At 48.2% G+C, this 26802-nt stretch overlaps 1 protein-coding gene across 1 annotated transcript; it reads right to left on the reverse strand.

The window, feature by feature from the left end:
• Nucleotides 1-1655: 1655 nt before the first annotated feature.
• KCNMB4 (potassium calcium-activated channel subfamily M regulatory beta subunit 4) lies at nucleotides 1656-26045 on the reverse strand (the record flags this gene model as incomplete). Its single annotated transcript, XM_082308875.1, has 3 exons — nucleotides 1656-1824; nucleotides 11405-11532; nucleotides 25707-26045. 3 exons carry the CDS (start codon nucleotides 26043-26045, stop codon nucleotides 1656-1658), a joined length of 636 nt encoding a protein of 211 aa, XP_082165001.1.
• Between the last annotated feature and the right edge of the window lie 757 nt (nucleotides 26046-26802).

The raw sequence follows: 26802 nt of genomic DNA on the forward strand, positions 1-26802 counted from the left end.
ACCTCCAGCTGCCCTGCTGCCCTCATCACTGGGCACCACGATGCCCACGACGTGTACAAGTTTACAAAATAAGAAGCCGTAAAGAAATCAGTTCTTAAATGCACAATACGAGTAATCTGAGATGGGGACTGGGCAATACAAGCAGGTTTGTCGCCGTTCATTGTGCCAACAAAGCTTTCAGGCTTTCAAATCTAGCACTTTCCTCGTCCTCGGGAAATACCTCTCCTATGTGTTAAAAGCACAGCAAAACACAAGGTATTTAAATGTAATACTAAGAATAGGAGAGATTAGTACAATGAACAGTATGGATAGAATTGCAGAATTGTTAACGTAGATTAAAATGCTTTGCCAGTAATCGCATGCTGAGACTCACTTTCCTGACTGAGCCACGTGGCTTTTCTTCTCTGCTGTGTGCCAGCCCTACAAAGCCGCACAGCTGGTCCCAGGGGTGCACAGCCCTGCGGGGGCGAGGACGGGTGCCATGAAGTTACTCTGGTCTCAAATGTGCTCAGGAAAACTGCCAGACATCCGGAAATCTCTGCACTGGGCAAGCAAACGAGGGCCAGTACTCCCGTCATACACAGCAATTTGCAGGGACAAGCAGAGGGAGGCGACCCGGCGAAATGCCGTGCCCAGTCTGCATTTTCCAGGGCATCCCCTTGGAGGGAGCCTGCACGGAGCCAGTGTGAATGGGACGGGCAGTTCAGCACCAAACACCCACGGCCCTGGAAAGAGTTGATGTCCTTCTCTGGCCACCCCTGGAGCCCGGTGAGGTGCGTGATGCCATGACTCGCAGGCCCCCCTCAGCAGGCGCTCAGGCACTCCACTATTTGGGGAAACGGCTGGTAAAACGTATTCATGTAAAACCACTCCAAATCCCTGCTCCTTACAGGCTGAGAGCATTTTAGTAAAGAGGGTAACTGAGAGGGGACAAGAAAAACTGTAGGGACTGAATACCACTGAGGCAATAAAATTAGATCCAGTATTTAATCACCTTTTCCAACAATTGTTTCATTTTTTGGAGAAGTCTTTCTGAGAAATTTCTACATTTCTTCACAATGAACAGGTGATGATGAAAGATTTCGTCTAGACAGAAGTTAATGTTTGAATTTAAATTAAAAGTTCTACACAGTGAAAAAAACCAAAATCAGCACAGTGTTATTTTTGTCTTAAAGCTTTTTAAAAAAAAAACCAACAAAACAAAGGTTAAAAAAACCCCAAAACAACCAAACTTTATTATTTTGGAAATACAACCTATCATAAAGTAAATATTTTAAATAGTTACTATTAAACAATAGTAAAGATCACTTTGTGGAGATGAAATGAGCGACATCAGGGGTTTTTATAAACTGTCTCTTAATACTGGTAGGACCTGGGTAGCTGCTGTTTGGGACTCACAGCGCACAGCATATTTGGTGCAGTGTACATTTTTTTTTGGTAGAATATACGTATTTACTGTCATAGCAGAAGAAGCAATTAGCTGACATTTCACAGGGCAGTCTCCCAAGAATAATCCTGAGGCAAGAGCAACTCCACCGTCAGATGAGACGCTGGAAGGAGGCGCAGCTGGGTGCCCCACAGACCTGCAGGTGTGTCGAGTTGCCCCACTTGAGACCTTCTTGCAGGTTTTTCTTTTCCATCAGGAGCCTTGCCGTTTACAAATGCTTCTTCTTTTTTATTGCCTCTGCCCTGACAGCCAAGCTCTTGGCACAGATGGTCAGGACCACGATGAGGACTCCGACCAGGAACGTAACCAGAGGCCAGAGGAAGCAGTGCAAGAGGACAGTCTCATCATGGGTGCGCTTCAGCATCACATCATCTGGCCTACGAAGAGGAGGAACAGAAGAGGGAGAAAATATAAACCAACTCGACATCATCAATTCATCATAAGTGGAAAGCATCTGGCATGGAAACAATAAAGGTGTTTTATTTGCAACAGTGTTAGAAAATGATTAAGTAGACCACTTCATTCACTGCTTTCGTTTGCCCGTCTATCACCAGTGCTCGTGGCAGGCCACGAGGGCTTTCCACTTGCAGTGCTTACAGGCTAACAAGTTCATTCAGATTAAAAAAAAAAAAAAAAATAGCATTGGTACTTTAGGTCTTCCAGGGGTCGTGGTCATCACAAACAGCTGTGAGAGATACAATATCACACTGTGGATTGAAAAACCACTCCAGTGAAAACATAATCCAAGACAGCAGTTATACATGTCTACCTCAAATGGCATCGGACACTGTGCAACGAGTTTAAAGTACAATTAAAGCTTCCCTTTTAGCTTTGAGCCCTGATGTGTCCATGGGGCTACATGGAGGCTCTTGACGAAGCCCTGGCTGTGGTTTGGGTCTGGATGGAGAGCCAGTCCCTGTCCTCAGCCTGATGGCCCAGGATAGCCCAGCCGCACTGGCAGGCAGGGGTCTGCACAAACCTACCCCCACGGGGACTCCTGCCGGGCCCCGGGGTGCTGGAGGCTCCCGAGTCAGCTCCTTCCCAGCAGAGGCTACTTCAGCAATAAGCTGCGATTTGGTACTGCAAACACCAGCTGCTCAGTGGACTTGAGTATGCTCCTACAGGGACACTCTGGGGAGCCTCCCCTGAAGATCTGAACCCCCATGCCTCCACCAACAGCATCTAACACACAGTCACAGTTGGGTCTGTGATGGATTTATGCATTTCCAAAGGGAAACAGAGGGAGGAGGAGAATAGCAAGGAGGAGGCATCTCAAGAGGCTTGGAAATTCAGCTGTGCCACATGTCTGAAAGATCAGGTGTCCATCTGCCTCTTCCAAGTCTGGGAAGTTGGCTGGGAAATCTGATGGCAGGTTTTCCTCAGCTCTGGCTCTTTCTGCTCTCCCTGAAATTTAACAGAGTTATTAAATCAGTCTCGTGGCATTTGCACTTTGCTGCTGCTTTCCCATCTACAGCCAGAGGCACACAGTCTGCTGGAAAACTATCTGCAAAGGAAGAAAACAGAACTTTCTCTAATTAGGAAAATATATAGAGTCTTGACTCATATTGGTCCTCACTTATATTGAACGCTCCCATCCCACGTTACTTCGTCAAGGCTACCCAACGCTCCTTGGAGCAACAAACCTCACAGCCTAAAATCCTGGCAATGCAGGATCATCCAGACGGGTGCTGGGAATTAATCTCTCCTAATGTGGTGGCACATGGGAACAGATACATGTGCAATGACTGTGCTGTCTCTCCCCCAACAGCTTCGTCCTGACCAGAAAGCAGCATTAAGAAAACATTCCCTGTAGGGGAAACAAGAAGAAACTCTTTTTCCTTCACTGAGAAGTTAATTAACGGAGATGCCTGCAAATCTACAGGGTTTTATCCATCCTTAAGGAGTCAGTGGAGCCAGACCACCAGGCTACACCCGATCAGCGATTTAATCGCACCACACCCGCATTTGCATTTGGGGGTCTCTCCCCCAAAATTACCATGTGGAGGTTCCTCTGCACCATGCCAACCTGCAAGTCCCTGAGACCGGCACCACGCCTCTCTCTTTATTTGTGCAGTAAGGAGCAGAATAAGACTCTGGTTATGAGCAGCTCAGCTATATAAAAGTTGAAACTTGGCAACATAAAAAATGATCAAAAGAAACCCAGGTGTATTCAATAGTGGAACACGTGAAGTCTGCTCAACTGAAATCCTCCAGACACATAATCAGGCACATGTGGAGACCATAAATTGAATAAAATAATATTAACTTTATGGGCACAAACTCACCAGTCTATGCCATATAAATGACAGCACCCGAACAGAAAAATCCTTTCACAGGAGGTATAATACTGCTTCCCTCATATTTACTGTATGATCATCTGTGAATAACAGAGTGCTAATTGGCAAGGAGGCCATAAGTAGGCAGCATTCAATCCTTGCAGCTCTCAGCTTACAAGTGACATATTGAATTTTAAGTATTTTTTTTTAAGCGGATACTACTCAAAGAGTTCAAAAATAAGGGGCAAGCAAACGAACTAGAAAATTAGATTCAGTTAAAGAAAGTGTGGTTGGGGAGAGCAAGATATCCTTTTGACTAAATCTTAGATATTTTGGAAAACATCTCTACCAAAGATAGCAGCAATGGATGCCAAACACTCATTATAGGTGCGACTGTAACTCTTGCAACTTAGTAATTTAAAAGAGTTTCCCTTTTGGAAGAGAGTCAAAGACTTACAGAGGCCTTTAATGAAGCCTCAGGATGAGGTTTGGGTTCAGACGGATATTATTGCTATTCTTAGCTACAGCAAGAGTCCCCGTACAATTCCTGCATGGCAAAAGATGTGCAGCAATCCACTGTCAACTGCTCACAGCGTCTCTTCAGACACTGCATCAAGTCATGACTGGGTCCCCTGAAAATACGTCATTAAATGACTATTGGCACCACATTTAAGATATTAAACACCCTTCTTTAGTCAAGGGGAGGGAGAAACACTCCTAGAGGGTGACCCTGTGCATGGAAGAGCGCAGGGACCCTCCGGGATGTAGGCTCTCACTACTGACTCTTGGTCCTAAAAAATGGTGGGACAAATCTCAGCCTTGCTCCTACTTGGTTTAACCTGTGTGCTTATTCTGGAAGACCTACTGTGCTTTCAGCTGCTCTTTATCTTATCCCAAATTAACCTTCCAGTGCAGATAAGCACTGCTGGACCCCAGGAATGAACGAGAAAAGCCAATAAAGGGAGACAGCGCTGCCAGCAGATAAACCACACGCTCCTGGATGGCAATGTCCTGGTTATCTGCCTGTAACAGCCCATGGAAACTTATGGGAGTATGAGTGAGGGCCTAACAGGCCGCCTGGCTAAAAAGCTGAAGAATAAACATGTTTGCATTTGTTTTCAGGTGATCCGTGCCAGGCTAAAAACCATAGGTATTTCGTGTGAGATCTGTAAGGTCCAAAACAAAAGACTGGAGAAAAATTAGGAGGAGATAGAGGGAGTTAGAATCAGAATTATTCAGATGAATTAAATATAGCAAAGTCATTAGTGATTAATTAAGAGGTTAGCCTACAGAGGCTGGATTTCACTTCTTCCAGGCTGTTTGTTATCCTCATGTGACGGCATCAGTTCAGGGGAAGAGCTATCCTCCACCTCCCGAAGAAATGCATTCCCAGGCAGAGCAGAATGGCCACCACCGCCCGGCGAGCCTCCGAAGGAACCGGCAAGGTGCGCAAATCAGCTGTCCTCTGACATCTGAGTCTGCAGAGTGTTTGGGGATGTCCCCGGGACAACTCCTAAGCGATCCTGCAATGAACCCTGAGGGATAAGGAACAAAATCTGCTTAAAGAATGTACCCAGAGCAGCAGCCAGGACTGCAGAAGCCCTGCTTGGCCCGCGGGACACAGCCACGCCGCTGGACGGCTCGCTGCAGCATCCTGCTCAGGGCTGAGCTTGTTACCAGGGCGCTGCACCAGCCCCTCTTGGGGATCAGCAAGAGCTGGATCTGTCCTGCTGTCCTGGTACAAAAACCTTTGGCTTTCGCTTCAAGGCTTACACAGTGGCTAATACAAGAGAGCTGCCTTGCATGTTTTTGAATCAGAAATGTGCACACAGAGATACCTGTCTTGCCAAGCACGGACAGAAAGTGTCACCAAGAGAGCAAAGTTGCTGGCAGTGAGCCGTGAGGTTTATGTGGCCCGTCATGGTTACTTCTGAGCCCTGAGATAATCACGACGGCTGCGCTGTGAGACAAGAGGAGCCAGAGCCAGGCTATGCTGGCAGGGGCAGACCCCCAGGACTGTGCTGCACCACGATGGAGAAGACCAGAAGTTCAGAAACCAGACACCCTATAAGGCCTTCAGGAGAAGGAGCCTTTGGGTGGTTATCACCTGCCCATGAAACAGAAGCCCACAGCAGCAGGAAAATACTGCAGCCACCCAAGAACGCTAGATACAGGCCAAAGGAGCAGAAAATTTTAGCTGAAATCTCTGGATTCCACCTCTAAAACAATAACTCTTATCACTAGCAGAAGCAAGGAGAGCAGGAGCCGGGAAAGGATCCACAGAGCTGCCATGGGATCGGGGGGAGCAGCAGAGGAGGCTAGCAGGGCTCGGCAGAGAAAACAAGGGGGTGGTGGTAGAGGGAAGGGAGAAAGATGTATTTAACAGGCAAGCAGGAAAAGGAAAGAGAGAGGGCTGTACTTCCACAGCAAACAACCCCTTTCCTTGTGAAGAAAAATAAATAGCTATCAGAACACCAGAAACACAGTAACATAACTGTTTTGGTTTTGCATGGCAGAGTCAGCATGTATTGAAATGGCAGTTTTGACTTTTTCTTGCTGCTTTTGTAGAGGTGACCTGCCTGTTCCCAGAGTCTGAAGGCTTGTTGTTTGGCTTGGAAACAGAAAAGGGAAGGTGCTACCATCCCTGGGGGAAACCCTCTCATGACAAGGACGCATCTTTGCTGGACGGCCCCACAGCATCACTCCCCTGGTGCTGAGGTAGCAATGCCGAACCCAAAGGAGGTATGTCATGTCTGGAAACATGTTTCTATTCCCTGTGAAAATCAGCTGATATAATTAAAGATATTGCCTTGTCCCTGCAAGTATAGTATAAAGCCATCTTTGCTCTGTGACTTCCATATAATACTTCAGTTCAAAGATGTTGACCAGAAGGGTTGCACATATTCCCCCTAAGCTTGGTTATGGACCATCTCTTGTTTCTAGCAACGCTGCCATTCAGTTCTCCAGTAAAGGCAAAGCCTCTCGAAGGGATGCATCCTAACACCAGTTATCAGTGCACAAAACAGTGGCAGGGGCAAGAGAGAGACCTAGTAGGACAAAAGGGGGAAAAAAAAATTAATACTTTCAAGCCTTGCTCAGTCATGGGGACGTGGTTCTGCTGTGAACAGTGATGGCCACTGTGCAGCACCACCACCACTGCCCAGCAGCAGCCCCAGGGTGAAAGAAGAATGAACAAACTAAAAAAAAGCCCTAAAGAAGTCTCTACCTTAACTCTGGAAACACACCTTTCCCTTTCACTGAGCAGACAGGAGGGAGGAATTCTCTTTTCATTGCTAGAAGGTGAGAGCAGTACTTATTTTTAGCAGGACTTTGAGCTCAGGGCCAGAGCCTCGTGGGGCTCTGACCAGGGGTAACTGGATTAGTTGTTGCATTATGCAGCACATCCCTGTTAGGCGCTGCCAAGTAGTTCATAACAGACATGGGATAAAGCAGGCCTCCATCAGAGCCTTCGGAGCAATTACTGAACATCGTGGGAAGAATTGCAGTGCAGGGGTTACCAAGGAGTCATGTACAACCAAAAAAGTTACAGGCATGTAAACATTTCAGTCATCACTTATGCACCACACCTTGCAATTTATGTGACACAGCAAAAGCTGACAGAGGCAGGGGCATGGGATAGGGAAATCTTACAAATATTTTTTGTATTCAAAAAATCTGGACTTAAAGATGTTTGCAATCTGCATACACTTTCTTTGCCCACACTGATTCATATCCCTTCACTAGGGCTAGCACTCATCCATATATTTTTCCCCTATTGTTGCAAGGCGCAGAGCTCCTCAGCTGGATGGATGCATGCAGCGGCAGTGCTATGTTTTACTAACGGTAAAGTCCTTTCCCTCCAGGCCCGAGCACTGCTCCACAGGTGATACGGTAAACGAAAGGATAGGAAATAGCAACATCATCTTCAGACCGGAGGGAATTAATCCAGAAAACTTTGTGACATACCAAAGCAAACCGAGGTTTCTGTTCCACCATTTATGAATGAGCAGCCCTACTACCTGAGCACCTTTGGCTTCTGCAGGTAATTATTCCCAGATAAATGGCCTGCAGGGTACCCCAGCACCATACAGGTGGTACCTAATGACTAGACAGTGTTCGCTCTTCAAATCTCAGGTGAATTTGTGTACAGCATCCTGCAGCAAATAGAGAAGTAGAAAGCGTGGCTGGCTCATCTGCTGTGCTGCAGCAAAGGGACCACAGAGTGTTCTTGCCGTACTGGATGAATCCAGAGTTAAAAAGCAATAATGTCATAAATGAGCCACTAATAAGAAATGACTTGACACATGTTGCTCTGTCTGTCTCTGCATGGCATGAGACTGAGGGGTCTGAGCTGATGGAGACCTTGGTTTCTCTCTTTTTGTTCTTGCTGTTGATGTCAACGAGACCTGGAACATGAAGAAATAAAGCGACAGAATCTCCCCCATCCTGCCCGTTCCCGCAGGCCTCCCACTTCAGGGCATGCAGCTGTGACCCTTGTTTGCACGTGGTCATGACTACAGAACCCCTGGGACACTCAGTGTGAGATCCATGAATACTAAAGCACTGGAGGTCAGTGCCTTCTCAAACCTTTGGCAACAGCCTGAGAACTTTATCTGAATTGGTCATTTATTTTGTGCTCTGAAACACTGGGAGTTGGTTTCTGCTGGGCAGGGCTCCCTTTAGACCGGAGTATTACCACGCCAACAGACAGGCACCTCCACCAGAGGTCCGGAAAAGCAACTTTCCCATGCAGCTTGCACCACTTGGCCCAAAGCTAGCCGAAGAAGAGTGGGACACTAAAGGTAAGTGCCTACAGAGGCAAAGCAAAACCTCGCTTTTCAGTAAAGCGCTGAGCTCCAAGCTAAGCTGCGCTTTGGTTCCCTAAGATAAAAGTCAGACAGCTAGTTGTGCTGGGACTCTCTACGTATATTAAACCGAGAATGATTGAAATTGCCAAGTCTGCTTCTCACCCCTTTTGTATAACTTTGAACTGTACAAATGGCATCACTTTCTTCTTCTTTTCAAAGCAGCCTGTTGAAATGTGCCCCACCAAACTGAAGGGAGGGGTTACCTAACAGTGCGCTCTGCGTGCAGCAACAATTCTGAGGATGATGCTAAATTAAGTTTGATGAAGAGGAAACAATGCTTTTTAGATGATCATTTTAGATTATATTTGCCTAGAATTTTATTCTGCCGTTTCAAAAGAAAGAGTATTAATATTGCAAATTCTCTAAGGAACCTACCCCTATATTCTATATGCTTTGTATAGACTGACACAGAAGACTTAGCTCATCCACACAGTTAAAAAAATACTGACAGAAAATATGCACACTTCTGTTTTGAAGTGAACAGATTTTTCCCTCAATTTGTATGTTTTTTTACTTCTTCACAAGCTGTTTAGTCATCATAGCTCTAAAAGTATACCTAAGCAAGCACATTCCTAGTCAGCAAAACTTATCTCTCAAAGCTCATTCCTATCTCCAGAAGAAAATAGATGGTGTACACATTTCAGCTTAGACTATCTTCAAGTATCTCTGGCAGCAAGCCTCTCCTGCTCTATATAAATTGTTGTATGATCAGCAAAAGTCAGCGTTTCAAGGCAGCCGTGGCATTTGGCAAGAACATTTAACTGTATAGGATGCAGCAACTATATGGAAAAATCCTTGCCTGAGTGCTGCATAATTCCTCAGTGTCAACCTACATAAATGGCAGACCCAAAGCAGTATGCAGCCTCAGAAAAATTTTGCCTTTGCTTCACCTACAGATGTGATGTGAGAACCAGCCCATCTAGGCTCTGGACACCTACCACCTAGGTGCCTGCACCCAAGCAGATCACCCTAAGCTCCTTTACAGGAGACAAATAAACATCTCTGGTCATCCAACCTATATTAGGCATTTATTTTTGGGTAAGATGAAGGGCTTCTATTTCTCCCCACTGACTATAAAAGCTAACTTTCGCAGCATCTTGTCCACACCAGCTCAGACGAATCCTAGCCATGACATCTCCTGCAGAAGATCCCATGTTTCTGACTGTCCTGCTCACTGAGGCAGCGGCTGCTGCAGGTCCCAGGTCTCAGCAGCATGGGGAACTGGCAGCACCTGCCAGCCCAGAGAAGCCAAAATCATCACTCAGCTCCTGGTTAGCAGACCCAAGCATTGACACCTTGTGGACCAAAGCAGCTCCCAAGAAGGTCCCTGCCAGGTCTGACGCCACCGCACAGGCTGCCCTAAGTTTTAACCTCTGCATGCTGTAGACAGTGCTTCTTTCCCCACTATGAGAAACAACTAGGTTTTGCTACAAAGCATTGGTGGTTTCCACCTGCAAAGAGTTAACTGGGGACAACAGACTGTTATCCTGGGCACGCCGACTAGGTCTAAGGTCTCTCCAGGGAGGAAACAACAATCATAGCCAGCCTGGGACAAACCTGAAGCCCCCAAGGCACTCAGCGGGCCACCCACAGGAGAGTTGGGTATCTCTGTGCCTGCCACCCTGCTCCAGCGTCCTGGTTTCTCCAAGGTCCTAGCACACACTGGCATCCATATTCCTCCTGTGTGTCTTAATAAACTTAAATATCTGATGCCAGCACTCCCAGACTGAGCCCTGAATTGCACCAGCAAGCACTGAGCTGTTCCCACCTAGGTCTCCCTCATCTTTGTAACTTCCAAGTGCTGGTGGGGTAGGACCAACCTCCTCCTTTAGTCCCTGATGTGGCAGATATTTACCTGAGTGTTTAACTTAGCAACCAAGAACAGTCTCCCAGCTCTACCAAAATTACTCATGCTGATCAAATTAAGCATTATATGCCTCCAGAACTGGAGTCTAACCACCATAAAACCTTGGCTGATTTGGAGATCTTAAATAATCTCTTTCCCCCTCCCTGTCTACATGGACCTATCATCCCAACCATTGCTGTTCTCCCAAGTCCTCCCAGCAAGCCTGCACACTGCAGTAACAGTAAGTTGCTACCACCACATCAGCTTTTATTTCCCGGCACATCATCATCATCATCAGAAAGAGACAGGCAGAAGGACTCCCTCCTCGTCCCATTTACTGAAGGAAGGAAACCACACATCACCCTTATACACATTCAAGTCACATCAACATCAGTAGTAAAAGTAAGAATTGAAACAGAAGAGGAGATGCTTTAAGTTACAACTTTCTACTCTGCAAGCATATATGAAAACTGGCAGTTCTGTGAATGTTTACTACACATATCTGATTCATTAATCCTCTATGAACTATACGAACTCTATATGAACTATATGAACTCTATTCCTGAGTTCGTTTGTACTATTTACTGATCTCCAGCCCCTCATGAACACAGGACGATTTCTCTTCCACAGAGGAGAAGTAACATTAACATCCAAGCCAGAAATTTGCCATCTAAGTGTTAAAAGCCAAAATGCTTTTTGCCATAAAATGACATGTTTTAAGGGAAACTTTCCTCGGAGTTTTATATTTTTACTTCAAGTGGTAAAAAAGTTTTTCCGCTTTCTATGTAGCTTTTCATCAATAGAGTTGTCTTGCAAAGTTCTGCACTAAACTCTGTGTGCTAAACCACATCACTATAGGGGGAGGTGTGTATACATATGCATGCATTTATATTTTCAAAGAGAACCAATGGACAGCTGTTAAACAGATGCATAAGCACTTCTGCCTATGCAAATGTAGATTACTCACCTCAAGTGCTGGTTAAAATAGCATGTAAATGGTTGCGAACCCACTTTCTCTTTCCAGTATTTCTGCTTGTACGTGACGTTCTCAGAGTTCTCCTGATCGTCTCTTGCGCAGGGAGGGATGTACGAACACTGCCAACACACAGTGCAAAACAGAGTTACTTCTGTGCTCAAGAACGCAGGGCATCGCTTTCTCTGCATTTTCATCGTAATACCAGTGTGACTGAAATGGGCAAAGAATAATAAGTACAAGCTCCAAAGAAAGAACAAAAGAAAGTTAGCTGAACTTTACTTCAATTGCTAGTTACTCCCTGCAGGTACTGGAAAAGAATATGTCAGCATTCAGAAACAAAATACAGGCTTTATCATGTTTTGTTCCATTATCAAACCAACCTGCCATGTAACACCTTGGGTTTTTGCATGATGAATGTAAAAATGATTGTTTCATTTTGACGTATTCCTAGCCAGTTGCATGGATTGGATTCGAATTACTTCCTATTTTCAGTGAGGCACGTAATCACAAATTTTGTTTAGCACCATGCTAATAAATAACCAAAATATTCTGGTGAGCTTTCCCAGATGATGGGATATCTGATACCTGGCTGATATCTGTTGGCAAAAGACAGGTATTCTTCCACTGTTACAATACAGGGAAACAAGCACAGAAAGTTCAAAGCCCCACTTCAGCAGAAAGGTTCAACATCTGCTTCTGCTGTACAGACGTCAACAAGAGTTGAGCGCGCAGCTGAGCTATCTGCAGATCTCACCCTCAGACATCTGCTTCAAAGCCCAAAGAGATCAAGGGGAGTTCCTGCCCTAGCTCAGTGCTCTTGGGTCTGGGCTTTCAGAGACTCAGCTCTGGGTCCCACACAACCCACATACCTTGTTTCCAAGTCTCATCTTTGACATACCACCCTTCCCTCCTAGCCACAGGGACTTAAGCAAGAAAAAACCAAATAGTCCACTGAATCTAATATTGGCAGTGCCAGGATCTCAGTGTCCAAGCAAAATCCCTCCTACTGTTATCAGGCATCCATAGGGGAGATCATTACAGGAAATGTTGAACCAAACCGAGTAACACAGCTTAACTGATCCATGGATAACATAAAGGCTTCTCGGCCTGGAGGATGCACGGACAGCAAGGCTTCAGGTGCACACACAGATTTTTAATTCCTTTAAAGTTGGGAGCTGCAAGCAGAAAAAAGTGACTGGGAAGGTAGCTAAAAAGCCTCCTACTTAGGTAGGATGAGGAAGCAGGAGATGCAGGGTGTTGGAAGCCCCTAAAGGGATCCTCACATATGATCACAACATGAGTTTCTTCACAGTACCCTGAAGGCAATAATGACAAGGAGAAAGATACCCTCTTTAACCTGAAAATAAAGATCACTGTGACTCACTGTGCCTAGTGAGTGCTTTCCTCTCCCTCCATCTGGTGAGGTTTCACAGGGGCCTATCATGCCCCCAGCTGCATGCTATACCCAAGCTGTACAGAGCTAGGAGTCCATCTCCACTGTACCACAGCTTGAATCTTTGCCATTCCAGGGGGATGGGAGAAATCTCAGCATTTTATTGGCCTCATCATGTAAAACCTGACCACTTTTGTCAGCACTTACAGTTGCTGCCAGTAGCTTCCATGCTTCAGACTGGAAGGATCTGCAAGGTCTTGCTTGTTGCTTCCAAGCCGAAACTCACCTTTTTTACATGAAAGTGCCCCCGTTTTCACATGGGCCCACATCTGGTATTGCCATGGCACAGAGCTCCCTTTAAATCCCTGTTCAGATGACCCTAAACAAGGATTCTCCCAGTGCTGATGACAAAGGACAGAAACAAGCAGCAACACCACTCTGCTTCAGAAACCAGAACGCAGTATTTATCACACACAGTTATTTCCATCTCAGATAATTTTCCTTGGCTAGCAATGTTATGGTTTGACTGTGTACTCTGGAAGCATCAACCACACTCCTCTTTCCTCTGCCCTCCCAGTGCACAAACACATCTGTGCAGCAGCTGGACGGAGTCAGCAGAGTTGGCACAAAGACACCCAAGGGCAGTGCTGACTCTGCTCTGTCCACCTGACAGCCACCGACGTGCCATACCATCCCACCTGCTCCCTTGCCTGTCCTCCCTGCTTGGCCCAGCGTCCAGCACTCCCAACCTTCTCCAATCCAGTGGTTTTCTTCCTGATGCCTTTCATACGCTGCCGTGGAAATGGTACCATATCCCACCGGTTGTCTCTCACTGACTATGTTTGACTGTAATCTACACCCTGCTCTTCCCCAAGCCCCCAGCTTTTAGGGATACAAGAGAGCAGAAGTAAACAAGCTTTACTCAGAGCCCCCCCAACCAGCCACTATTTAGCCAGCACACAAAACGCAGAACTAGACAAAACAACTAGGTACCAATATACTTTCTTCTGCCTAAATTTCCTCAGCAATCTCACAACCTCCTTTTCCTGTGGTACCAGCTTCAGTATGCAGCTTCTCTCTCTCCTCTGAAATGTTTCTTCCTCATGGCTGAGCCTACTGCTGTCCTTTGCTATGAAAGTGTGACCACCCCACCACTCCTCTGCTGGACAAACTTTTTCTGGATCTTTCAGAGACCTTCCACCTCCCCCAAATATCACATGAATCCTTCACAAAGTTCACAACCTGGTCAACCTTTGGTTATTCCCATCCTGAGTTTCAGGCTTAGAAACAACTGCAGAGATCTCTTTTTCTAGGAGATGCCCACCTGAACAGACAAGTGGCAAACTGTAACAGTCCCCAAGGTCAGCTCCGTCACAGAGGACTTCATGTTTTTTGACATCAGTCCCCACGCTTTGAGCTCAGTATGAAGCTATTAAAAATAAGAGTTTTTCAGGGCAGGGATTTTGCTTGATTTGGAAGATGTAAAGGGACACACAGAGAGCTTCCCCATTCAACATGTCCATCTCTCCCCACGCCAAGGCAAGACAGCATATGAGAGTACTGCCAGTACCTACAGGAGGAACACCTGGAAATTGGGGACAACAGTGAATATGCTCTCCATAACTCAAACTTAGAATCATAGAATAGTTTGGGTTGGAAGGGACCTTTAACAATGCCAACTCTCTCAGCCTTTCTTCATAGGCGAGGTGCTCCAGCCCTCTGATCATCTTCGTGGACCTCCTCTGGACCCGCTCCAACAGATCCACGTCTTTCCTGTGTTGAGGACCCCAGAGCTGGATGCAGTACTGCAGGTGGGGTCTCACCAGAGCAGAGCAGAGGGGCAGAATCACCTCCCTTGACCTGCTGGCCAGGCTTCTTTTGATGCAGCCCAGGATACGGTTGGCTTTCTGGGCTGCAATCACACATTGCCGGCTCATGTCCAGCTTTTCATCTATCAGTACCCCCAAGTCCTTCTCGGCAGGGCTGCTCTCAATCCCTTCATCCCCCAGCCTGTACTGATACCGAGGATTGCCCAGACCCAGGTGCAGGACCTTGCGCCTGTCCTTGTTGAACCTCATGAGGTTCACACAGGCCCACTTCTCAAGCTTGTCCAGGTCCCTCTGGATGGCATCCCATCTCTCAGGCATGTCAACTGCACCACTCAGCTTGGTGTCATCTGCCAACTTGCTGAGGGTGCACTCGATCCCACCGTCTGTGTCATTGATGAAGGTATTAAACAGTACTGGTCCCAATATGGACCCCTAAGGGACACCACTTGTCACCAGTCTCCATCTGGACGTTGAGCTGTTGACCACTACTCTCTGGATGCAAGCATCCAAGCAATTCCTCATTCACTGAACAGTCCACCCATCAAATCCACATCTCTCCAATTTAGAGAGAAGGATGTTGTGAGGGACTGTGTCAAAGGCCTTACAGAAGTCCAGACAGACATCTGTAGCTCTTCCCTTGTCCACTGATGTAGTCACTCCATCATAGAAGGCCACTAGGTTGGTAAGGCAGGACTTGCCCTTGGTGAAGCTGTGCTGGCTGTCCCAAATCACCTCCCTGTCCTCCATGTGCCTCAGCATAGCTTCTAGGAGGATCTGTTCCATGATCTCCCCCAGGCACAGACATGAAGCTGACAGGTCGGTAGTTCCCAGGGTCTTCCTTTCTACCCTTTTTAAAACTGGGTGCAATGTTTCCCTTTTTCCAGTCACCAAGAACTTCAGCTGACTGCCATGACTTTTCAAATATCAGGGAGAGTGGCTCCCCATTCCCTCAGGACTCTGAGATGCATCTCATCAGGTCCCAAAGACTTATGTATATTCAAGTTCCTCAGGTGGTCACGAACCTGACCTCCTCTTACAGTGCGAAGGACTTTGCTCTCCCAGTCCCTGCCTTGTGGTCCATCCACTCGAGAGGTGTGGGAAGAGAGGTTGCCAGTGAAGACTGAGGCAACAAAGCTGTTGAATATAGAATCATAGAATCGTTAAGGTTGGAAAAGACCCTTAAGATCATTGAGTCCGATCGTTAACCTATCACTGCCAAGTTCACCACTAAACCATGTCCTCAAGCACCACGTCTACCCATCTTTTAAATACCTCCAGGGATGGAGACTCAACCACTTCCCTGGGCAGCCTGTTCCAGTGCCTGACTACCCTTTCGGTGAAGAAGTTTCTCCTAATATCCAACCTAAACTTCCCCTGGCACAGCTTGAGGCCGTTTCCTCTCGTCCTATCACTTGTTACTTGGGAGAAGAGACTGACCCCCACCTCACTACAACCTCCTTTCAGGTAGTTGTAGAGAGCAATAACGTTTCCCCTCAGCCTCCTCTTCTCCAGACTAAACAACCCCAGCTCCCTCAGCCTCTCCTCACAAGACTTGTTCTCTAGACTCTTCACCAACTTTGTTGCCCTTCTCTGGACACGCTCCAGCACCTCAATGTCCTTCTTGTAGTGAAGGACTGAACACAGTACTCGAGGTGCGGCCTCACCAGTGCCGAGTACAGGGGCACCATCACGTCCCTGGTCCTGCTGGCCACACTATTCCTGATACAAGCCAGGATACCATTGGCCTTCTTGGCCACCTGGGCACACTGCTGGCTCATGTTCAGGCAGCTGTCAACCAACACCCCCAGGTCCTTTTCTGCCAGGCAGCTCTCCAGCCACTCCTCCCCAAGCCTGTAGCATTGCATGGGGTTGTTGTGACCCAAGTGCAGGACCTGGCACTTAGCCTTGTTGAACTTCATGCAGTTGGCCTCAGCCCATCGATCCAGCCTGTCCAGGTCCCTCTGTAGGGCCTTCCTACCGTCCAGCAGATCAACACTTCCACCCAACCTGGTGTCATCTGCAAACTTACTGAGGGTGCACTCGATCCCCTCATCCAGATCATCAATGAAGATATTGAACAGGACTGGCCCCAGTACTGAGCCCTGGGGAACACCACTTGTGACTGGCTGCCAACTGGATTTGACTCCATTCACCACCACAAATTGAGGCTGAGTACCTCAGCCTTCTCCTCGTCCGTTGTGACTTGTTTGCCATTCTTGCTCATCGCGGGGGGTACACTTTCTCTGACCTTCCTTTTCTGGCTGACTTACCTGTAGAAGCCCTTCTTATTATTCTTTGCATCCCTTGCCAAGTTCAGCTCCCTTCACGCCTTGGCCTTCCTGACCCCATCCTTATACAACTGGGCAGCATCCCTATACTCTTTCCAGGATACCTGTCCCTGCTTCCACTGCCTGTGCATTTCCTTCTTGCTCTTTAATTTGACCAGCAGGTCTCGACTCAGCCATGCCAGTCTCTTGCCTTCCTCGCCTGATTTCTTGTACCTGGGGATCGAGAGCTCTCGTGCTCTATGGAAAGCATCCTTAAAGAACTGCCAGCTCTGTTCTGCTCCCATGTCCCTGAGGGTAGTTTCACAGGGGGTCCTACTGACTAATTCCTTGAACAGCTGGAATTTTGCTTTCCTAAAATTCAGGGTCCTGACTTTACTGTTTGCCTGACCCGTATCACTCAGGACTGTGAACTCCACCGATGTGTGATCACTGCAGCCCAGGGTTCCTCCAATCTTGACATCAGCAATTAATTAGCTCACTTGCGTTGGTGACCATCAGGTCCAGTATCACATCCCCTCTGGTAGGGCTATCTGTTACCTGGCTTAAGAAGTTGTCCTCAATGCACTGTAGGAGTCTCCTGGATTGCCTGCAGCTTGCAGTGCTATTTTTCCAGCAGATGTCGGGGTGGTTGAAGTCCCCCAGCAGGACGAGAACCTGCAAGCACAATGCCTCCTGTAGCTGGAGTAAGAAGACTTCGTCACTAGGCTCCCCTTGATTGGGTGGCTGTAGTAGACACCAGCCACAAGGTTCCCTTTGTTGCCTCAGTCTCTAATTCTTACCCGTAAGCTTTCAACCTGCTCATGGCTATTCTTCAGAGACAGCTCTTCACACTTAATCCATTTCTTGACGTAGAGGGCAATGCCTCCGCCCCTCCTTCCTCGCCTGTCCCTTCTGAACAGCCTGTAGCCATTGATAGCCGCACTCCAGTCATGGTATTCGTCCCACCAAGTTTCAGTAATGGTAATTAGGTTATGGCTTTCTAGCAGCATGGTGGCTTCCGACTCCTGTTTGTTGCCCATGCTGCGTGCATTGGTGTAGAGGCACTTCACACCACTCTTTTTGCACAAGTAATCCCAATGGCAGCTGACAGAAAACACACTGGATTCATTTCCATCTCTTCCTCTTTATCTTCACGTGAAAAGCACAAAGGAGATACCGAGGGTCTTGCGATAAATCATTGGGACCCCATTGCTTGAGCCTGTTGAGGATTAACAATCTCAAAGAGAGGAGTGGTCACTGTCCAAGGCAAAATCGTCATCACATGAATCCCAGGGGTCACCCTGAAACATCTCCTCAACCTGATGAAGGCCTTGAGCCACGGTGAACACCCGAGGTCCAGCTCCAACCTGGACTTATCACCTGCTGCACAGAGCTGGTTTGCCTCCCCAGGATGTCAGCACAGTTCCCACCAACCTGACATTCATTTTGGCCCCTTCTGATCCACATATAGGTGGTGGATCTCTCTTTTCTCAGCCTCCAAAGCACTCTTCTTGGGCGCTTTGCTTGATCAGCTGTATTGCCCTCCAAAGCACAGTCAGCACGAGGATACAAGGGAATCATAACCTGGCAACTTTCGCTGCCGTGAGTTGGTGGATGAACCTGAAATGACCTCCTGCTTTGGCAACAGGCAGTTTTTGAAAGGTTAATTCCACAGTTCTCCACCACAAGACACGGCATGAAATCCTACCATCAAAACATAAATAAATGCCAAGTGTTTGAAAGCAAGTTAGGACACCTTGCGCTCAATTGCAGCTCGCAAGGCAACATCCACTTTCAGTGGAAGTGTCCCACTCTATATTACTTTGATGTTTTTTTTCTTAAACAAGTTACAATGAAGTTCGAGAACAGCACTTAAGATCAGACATTCAGAATAAACCTAATGGAGCGGAGGCCTTTTCAGCGGATCTATTGGGACACGGTGCCGTAATCGCACCTCCTACGCTATGTCATAGCAACAATAAAATTATTATGCAATTCAAATACAGTCTCAATTACACAGCTCAAAATCAGTATCAGGCTAATAATATTCACCCTTCAATCACAGCCAGTGTTTGGATAGATGACTCAGGATTCAATTCAGTAAAAATGTCAGTGAGCATCTATATATCTTTACACCAAGGTTTTGTAAGATTTGTATCTGTGTTTGCTGCTGGATGCTCCCACTCCAGTGTCTCTTCAGATGCCTGGGAAGATTACCAGTCCTTCTGAATGCTTCATCAGAGCAGATATTCTTCCATATCAGGGAGAAGGGACAGAAGTGTGAACTCTTGACCATGGTTTAGCTTCCAGGTTGCATTTCGTGCTTTTCAAAGACTAATTATTGCCTAATTCAGTCATATTTTTATGAAAAAGAAGCCAGACTTGGTAGGCTCTGAGGGAAGCTCACTCAAGCCTGGAAGACACTGTCTACAAGATGAGACCAAGAAAGTCTCAAATGCAAAGAGAAGTAAGAGGCCAAAGTAGAAACAAGTCAGCCCATCAGAAGACAAACTGATGGCACTAAGAAGCAAGTCTCCAGCCTCAGTCCCCAAGCAACTTGTTGAGGACCATGCTTGTGGCTGCTGGTGAACGATGGGACACAGCAGGTACCATTTGCTTGGTGCAGCAGTGAGCCCCCACATCGTGTGCTGTGCAGGCTGGGAAGCTTGTGATGAAATGAGGGAGTGGAAAAGACGCTCTAGATGCTAAGTATCATCACAAAAGTACAATGCACCACTAAAGCCAACAATTTCTAACTCCTGATCGCCAAGTGTATTGGGTTTGCATGGCAAGGTTTTGGTAGCAGGGGGGGCACAGGGATGGCTTCTGTGAGAAGCTGCTAGAAGCTTCCCCTATGTCTGACAGAGCCAATGCCAGCCGGCTCCAAGACAGACTCGCTGCTGGCCAAAGCTGAGCCAGTCAGTGACGGTGGCAGTGCTTCTGTGAGAACATATTTAAGAAGGGGAAAAAGCTGCTGTGACACAGCAGCCGGAAGAGAGGAGTGAGAATACGTGAGAGGAACAACTCTGCAGACACCAAGGCCAGTAAAGAAGGAGGGGGAGGAGGTGCTCCAGGTGCCAGAGCAGAGATTCCCCTGCAGCCTGTGGTGAAGGCCATGGTGAGGCAGGCTGTTCCCCTGGAGCCCATGGAGGTCCATGGTGGAGCAGATATCCACCTGCAGCCCATGGAGGACCCCAGGCTGGAGCAGGTGGATGTACCTGAAAGAGGCTGTGACCCCGCGGGGGACCCACACTGGAGCAGTCTGTTCCTGAAGGACTGCACCCTATGGAAGGGACCCACGCTGGAGGCGTTTGTGAAGAACTGCAGCCTGTGGGAAGGACTCACAATGGAAAAGTTCGTGGAGAACTGTCTCCCGTGGGAGGGACCCCACACTGGAGCAGGGAAGAGTGTGAGGAGTCCTCCCCCTGAGGAGGAAGGAGCAGCAGAGACAATGTGGGATGAACTGACTGCAACCCCCGTTCCCCGTCCGCCTGCGCCGCTTGGGGGGAGGAGGTAGAGAATTCGGAAGTGAAGTTGAGCTGGGGAAGAAGGGAGGGGTGGGGGGAAGGTGTTCTAAGATTTAGTTTTTATTTCTCATTATCCTACTCTGATTTGATTGGTAATAAATTAAATTAATTTCCCTGAGTTGAGTCTGCTTTGTCCATGACGGTAATTGCTGAGTGATCTCTCCCTGCCCTTATCTCGACCCACGAGCCTTTTGTTATATTTTCTCTCCCCTGTCCAGCTGAGGAGGGGGAGTGATAAACCGGCTTTGGTGGGCGCCTGGCATCCAGCCAAGGTCAAGCCACCACACCAAGCAATGTATGAGCTTCTCCTGGCTTTGTGTGTGAGCACCTCTGCACGTTACTGGGTTACCTTCATGGCCTGGAAGGGAGGAAGCACTGCCACCACCATCCCGCTGTGGCAGGAGATGAGCAGGGGGACTCGCTCCATCAGTATAGCAAAATGCCCCCCTCCCAGCTGAGTGTACGAGGGAACTGGAGCTGAGCATCACGTCTGGTTTTCTCCTGCATCCGTCAGCACAGACGAACCCCCCAGGAGTGACCAAACCCACAGCCCCTCACAGAGGCTCGAGGCAGCGAGGGGCGCCCCAGGCGAGACAGGAGGGCGGTGGGGTTTGTCTGCAGCAGCTGGGGCTGCTTCCAGAGGAATAGCTAGACAGCATCTGCGGACTTTGCCTGTCACAGGCACCAGCCTGAACACAGATCTGATGCTTCACCAGATGCACCAGACCCTCCCAAAATTATTGTAGGTTGGGCATATTTTGGTACTAAACCTCCACTGTCATGGGTCATATTTAAGAGAGTCCAAAAACCAAAACCCATTCTATTTACAAGCGCACAGAAGAGTGGTTTCAGAAAGAAGCCTGACAGGAGCACAGGTGGATGCCGAGCGCAGACAAGGAGCAGCAGCTGGCTGCTCTGCTCCCCTGCCCAGGGACGGGGACGGGGACGGAGAGAACCAGGTCCTGCTGCACAGCTGCTCACATCAGGCTCACCATTCACTCCCCTAAAAGTTTCTTCAGCAAAAGAGTTGGCAAGTTCTTCCAGCGCTATGCTTAACTTTAAGCATAGAAAGGGAAAAGTCTAAAAAGCCAAAAAGCAGATCTTTCTAGCAGCTGACATACCGCACTGTCATTTCACCCAACCAAACCTACAGCCTGGTCCCCGTGCTGCCTGTACGCGCCGCCGACGCACGCGATGGCCAGAATGATAGCGACAAATTGACTTTGGAATTAATGCCCCTTAAGCCTTATCTCAGAGATTATTATTGCTATCAAGGCAGCTGAAGAAAGGCTACCATCCCTCCGCTGAAATTTCTTTCTCTGAGACAACAATTAAATAAAAAAAAAAAGAAAAAAAAAAAAATCCACAAATCACTCAGACTGACCACAAAGGTCATCATGCCCAGTGCTTTATATATACATTTCTGGATTAACTCTGACCCAGCTATATAATCTTTTAAGAGCTAAAACGAATGCTGGGCTGTACAATGATGTGATTATCTTAGGAAGCAAGAGAGAGAGAAAAAAAAAATTTCTTTTTCCTGCAGATAGACCTCGCTAGAACAGACAGATTCATAGTTGCTGATATGTTTATATGCCAGCCCACTCTACTACAGAAAGCAGAATATTTTTAGTCCGATACACTGGGGATTTTGGAGGTGGAGTGAAGCGGCCAACTGATTCAGTATTGTTGCATGTTGTAAGGAGCCTGAACTATGCCTTTTCTACGCTATTGATTTACCGGGAAGAATTGCTACCCCACAGAGAGAAACAGCTAGACAGAAAGTAAAATTTTAAGACCCTTCAAAACAAAATTGTTCATTTTTTTTTTCCTTCCAGTTAGTTGGCACTGATTAGCATGTTGTATGTCTAACTGCATGAACACAAGCAAGCGTGCTGCAAGAAGGTGCTGGAAACAGGAAGGGTTAAATGGCTCCCTAAGTGTTCATTCATAAATACATACTGGATCCCGAGCATTAAATCCAGCAGATTCCTACTCTGTTGCTATGACTAACCTATTTCAGCATAAAATCCTGAAAGCTTTTAAAGACGGTGAGATGTTATGACAAAAATTAAAAGGAGAGTATAACTGCTCAGCTTCACAGACATTAAACGAGGGAAAAAAGGGAAAACCAAAGCGACAGCTATACATACTTCATTCCCTTAACAGGGTATGTTTTCCTAATGAGACTTGAACAACTCTTCTTCTTATTTTGTATTGGTTTTACATAAGCTTCTTAAGGTAAGGAAAATAATTGGAGCGCATTTTCTATGTTTTTTTCCACTTAGTTAAAATCAATTACTACCAGAGAATGCGGTTACATCAAAAAATACATCCTTTCTGCTTGGTCTCGTCTGGTAAATCAGATTTAATCCTCAGCAATCAACATCCCAGGGTGTTGCGGATGGAGTGAGAGTGCACTTCACTCACAAGAAGGAAGCAAAAATACACTTTATTGATATAAAACAGCGAGTTAACAAAGTTCAATGGTCAATGCGACAGTGGTTTAACAAGATTTGATGGCAAGGTACGCTTGATTATTTACTGCATAGGGGACAGGGTCAGCCAGAGCTGTCAGGGAGACCCTCCCGTTGAGCGCTGAGGTTCAGAAAGGACCCCCTTGCTTTCTGAACTCCTTCCCAGGGAGATGTTAAGGTGTGGTTGGATCCAATCCTAGTCCCAGGCTTGGTCAACGGTTTATATCTAAAGGATCATATATGCGCAATCAATCCTTTATATCGTTTAGCTAAGATTTCAGAGCCTAGCATGCTATTAGTCACTTATCGAGGATCTGTTGCGGCAAGGAATCTCTCAACCCGGAGGAGTAACCTTGAGAGGCGTCCCTGCTCAAGGGGAGAGCCTGGCGTGCAGCCCGCTGCCGTGCAGGGGCGCTCAACGGGCCCTGAGCTGCCCACTATTTATGGAGTGAGATGATTGACTTATCGCCCTATTTGCATACCAGCAAGACATTTGGGTGACTGCTCCCGGCAGCCCTTGGCTGGTGTGTTGCCATCCATCCCCAAAGTCCGGCATCAGCTGGACGCAGCCATCACGACCCCCGCTGGTGGCTATCGCTCATGCGGGGTGGGGGGAGCTCACCGCCACACAGGGCCAACAGCCCACGCACAGAGATGCAAGGCGCAAGCTAGAGAAAATGGATTATATTTGTAAGAGCACGCAAGTACAACGCGCTGCCAACACACAGCCCTGTGTTTCCTTAGTAATGGTTAAATAAAAATAGGCTTCTGAGTGACATTTACAGGCACTGCTTCTGAAGCTCTAGGTGCCTCCCTGAAGAAATTGCAATCCAGCCCCCAGGCAGGGCAATCCTCTTCCCACCGGACTTCCAGAAAGGCAGGAGAAGACCAGATCAAGAAGTAAAACCAAAACAAAACACTCAGGCTACAGAGAGAGACGTTGCGGTTGAAAGCTTCTGCTGAAACTGAGGATGCTGCAAGAGTTGCTGAGCCCAGGCGCGCTGGTGGCACGGCTCACCGCACACCTCCCACCTCCCTCCCTTGCTGGAGATGGCCACAACGGGGCCGTCGGGCTGTGCTCAGGGACAGCAACCTGCACCCTCTTGCAGCAAGACAACATCTTCGCCCCATATCAAAAGAGTGGCTTTTCTCTTGCATTTCACCAACTACCCACTGCCTGCCTGAAGATAAAAGTTTAGGGCTGGTGCTCGGATAGCTGGGGTGCTCATGGTGCATGTCTCGGTAACTACGTCCCTCTCCGCGGGGAGCCTGGAAGCAGCATCCCCAGGGAAAGGTGAAGTTTGCAAAGCTCCCTCACTGACGGACATCTCATCTGCTTTGCTATCAGGCACCACCCAGCACTGCAGCTTCATTTTAATCCAAATCCTGTCAGACTTACCGTCCTGCTTCTCGCTCTGCTGATTTTTGCCCTGACCACCCTTCTGAGCCCACAAGCTGCCAAGAGGGAAAAACCAACCCCCAAACCCTGAGCTTGCAACTGAATCCACCTTCCAAGGGACGGAGCCACACCGGTGTAACTATGACTGCGGAGATGTGAGGCTGCACATCCCAAACCGGACAGGTCTGGACAAGCCTGACCCCAGACCCTGCACGCAGACCCCTGCACCACGCTTAGCAGGACCCTTGGCACTGCGCTACATCCACACCTCGGCCAAAGGGCTGAAATTTCCTTCTACAATACGCTCCCCATTTCAGGTTCCTTCAGGGGGAAGGGGGAGAATTCTGCCACATTTTTTTATTATTTTCTGGAAACTACTTAACAAAACCTCCTCTACTCAGGCAGCATGCTAGCAAGATGATCTTTACTCAGCATGAAAAGAAAGAGAAAGCAGAATAACACCCTTTAAAGAAAGAAAAAGCACAAGTCACACACTGCCTTCAGACTATCCTACTTGGCTAGAAGATGTAACTTTAAAGACGCTTCCGTTAGGTCCGTATTCATGTGGGTGACGCAGAAGCTTAAGAATCAAAACAGCACCGAGGAAACTTCTGTGTCAGTGCAGCCCTCTCCCCAGCACCCCGTCAGCAGCAGCGCCGTTAAAATTTCTCCTTGCGCTTCGGGGAGCCGGCCTGGGAAGCCCCCCACCCTCCGGCACACGCAGCCCAACAGCATCGGTCGCTGCTCGGGCAGCCAGGACCCCCTCGCCGGCAGCAGGAGTTTCTCCCCGGCTTCCCACCGGCCTCCCGGGGCTGCCGGCGGGGCGGACCGGGGACCGGCAGCAGACACCGTCGCTGCTGCCTGCGGCATCTGCTCGGGAAGGATAACCTGGGGCTGGGGCTGTTCGGGAGAAAAAATATGTATACATAATGTGTGTGTGCGTATATATATATGGTGTTATACTATATATGTAGCGTAGTATTATACTATATATATAGTCTTAAACTATATATATAGTGTTATACTATACCATATATAGTGCGTGTGTATATATACACGTACACGCATACATATACACACTATATATATACACACACCATATATATATACACATAACATGTATGGTGATTTTATATACGTACTCCATATAACTTTTTTCCGAGCAGGAGCACAGGGGCATTTCGGAGGGATGCTCCGTGACTTCATCCATCGCCCCCACCAGAGAAGAACCCGCACGCGAACGGAAGGCGGTGACGGGGGACCCGGACCCCAACGGCGGGCAGAAGGGGCAGCGAAAGGGCGCCCAGCACCCCGTCGAGGGGGGAAGGATTTGCCCTATGGGCCCCCCCCCCCCTCACAGAAGGGTACGTTTTTGGGAGCGCGGCGCTGGGCGGGTCTCACCTTGGGGTTGTTGCGGAGCTGCCGCTCGTCCTCATGGAGCAGGGCGGGAGCGGAGGAGCGGGAGGTGCGGACCAGGACCTGGAGGCAGGGGTAGCGGGCGGTCCCGCGGCAGGCGGCCCCGCAGGAGAAGGTGCAGGGGAAGCGCTCCCCCAGCTGCCGCACCGCCAGCACCGTGCAGTTGGCGGAGCCGCCGCCGCCCCGCTCCTGCAACGCCGGGCGCAGCCAGCAGCAACCCAGCCCCAGCAAGGAAAGCAAACCGGCGGCGATAAGGAGGAAACCCAGCCGTATGCTTTTGTCCTCCGCTTCGGTGTATTCGTAAGCCGCCCGGCTCCGCGCCATCGCCCGGTTGCCGCTGGCATCAGCCGCCGGGCAGCCGCTGCCATCGGGTAAAGCTCCCGCCGCTCCCCGCCTCCCTCCCCGCCTCCTTCGGGGCTGAGGGAATCCACGTGGGGTTTTTTTTTTGCGTGTAACCCGCAAAAAAAAAAAAAAAAAAAAAAAAGATAAATAAATAAAATGCAAATATAAACCCGGCTGACCTAATTCAAACCCTTCTGGGGGTGGATGGGACAGCTTGCAATGGGATTATCTGGTCCGGGAGATTTGCTAGTCCGGATTAATAGCGGGTACTGTGCAAGGTGCAATGTCTGGGGGGGGGGTGGGCGGGTGGGGGGCCGCAACGCGCCCTTGGGGCGCGTTGCGGCCCCCCACCCGCCCACCGCCCCCTAAGCCACCACCACAACCCCCAGGATGGGGTAGCAACCCTGCAGGTAAATCCAGAAGACTAAAATCACAGCTTAAACCAGGCCATGAAAATAGTTTGTGCTTCCCAGTTCTCATCACCAGCTTGGTGAAGTCCCAGAGAGCCCGTGTGAAGTCACGCTCGGTCAAAAAGCTGCAAGGTCTTTATGTATACACACAGAGTCAGACCCGAAATTAAAGAATTTAAATAGCTAGAAGTAAGGAAGCAGCTCCTATTTTCACCTTATTAACTGAGGAGGGAAATAATGAGTTGGCCGAACGTTATCCTCCCTCAACAGGACTTCTCGGGGATGCAGGGCAGGTGCTCTGCTCTGGCCAGCCACAAATCCAGCATCCA

This window comes from Platalea leucorodia (genome assembly GCF_965183815.1).
Source record: "Platalea leucorodia genome assembly, chromosome: 4".
Taxonomy (NCBI): Eukaryota; Metazoa; Chordata; class Aves; order Pelecaniformes; family Threskiornithidae; genus Platalea; species Platalea leucorodia.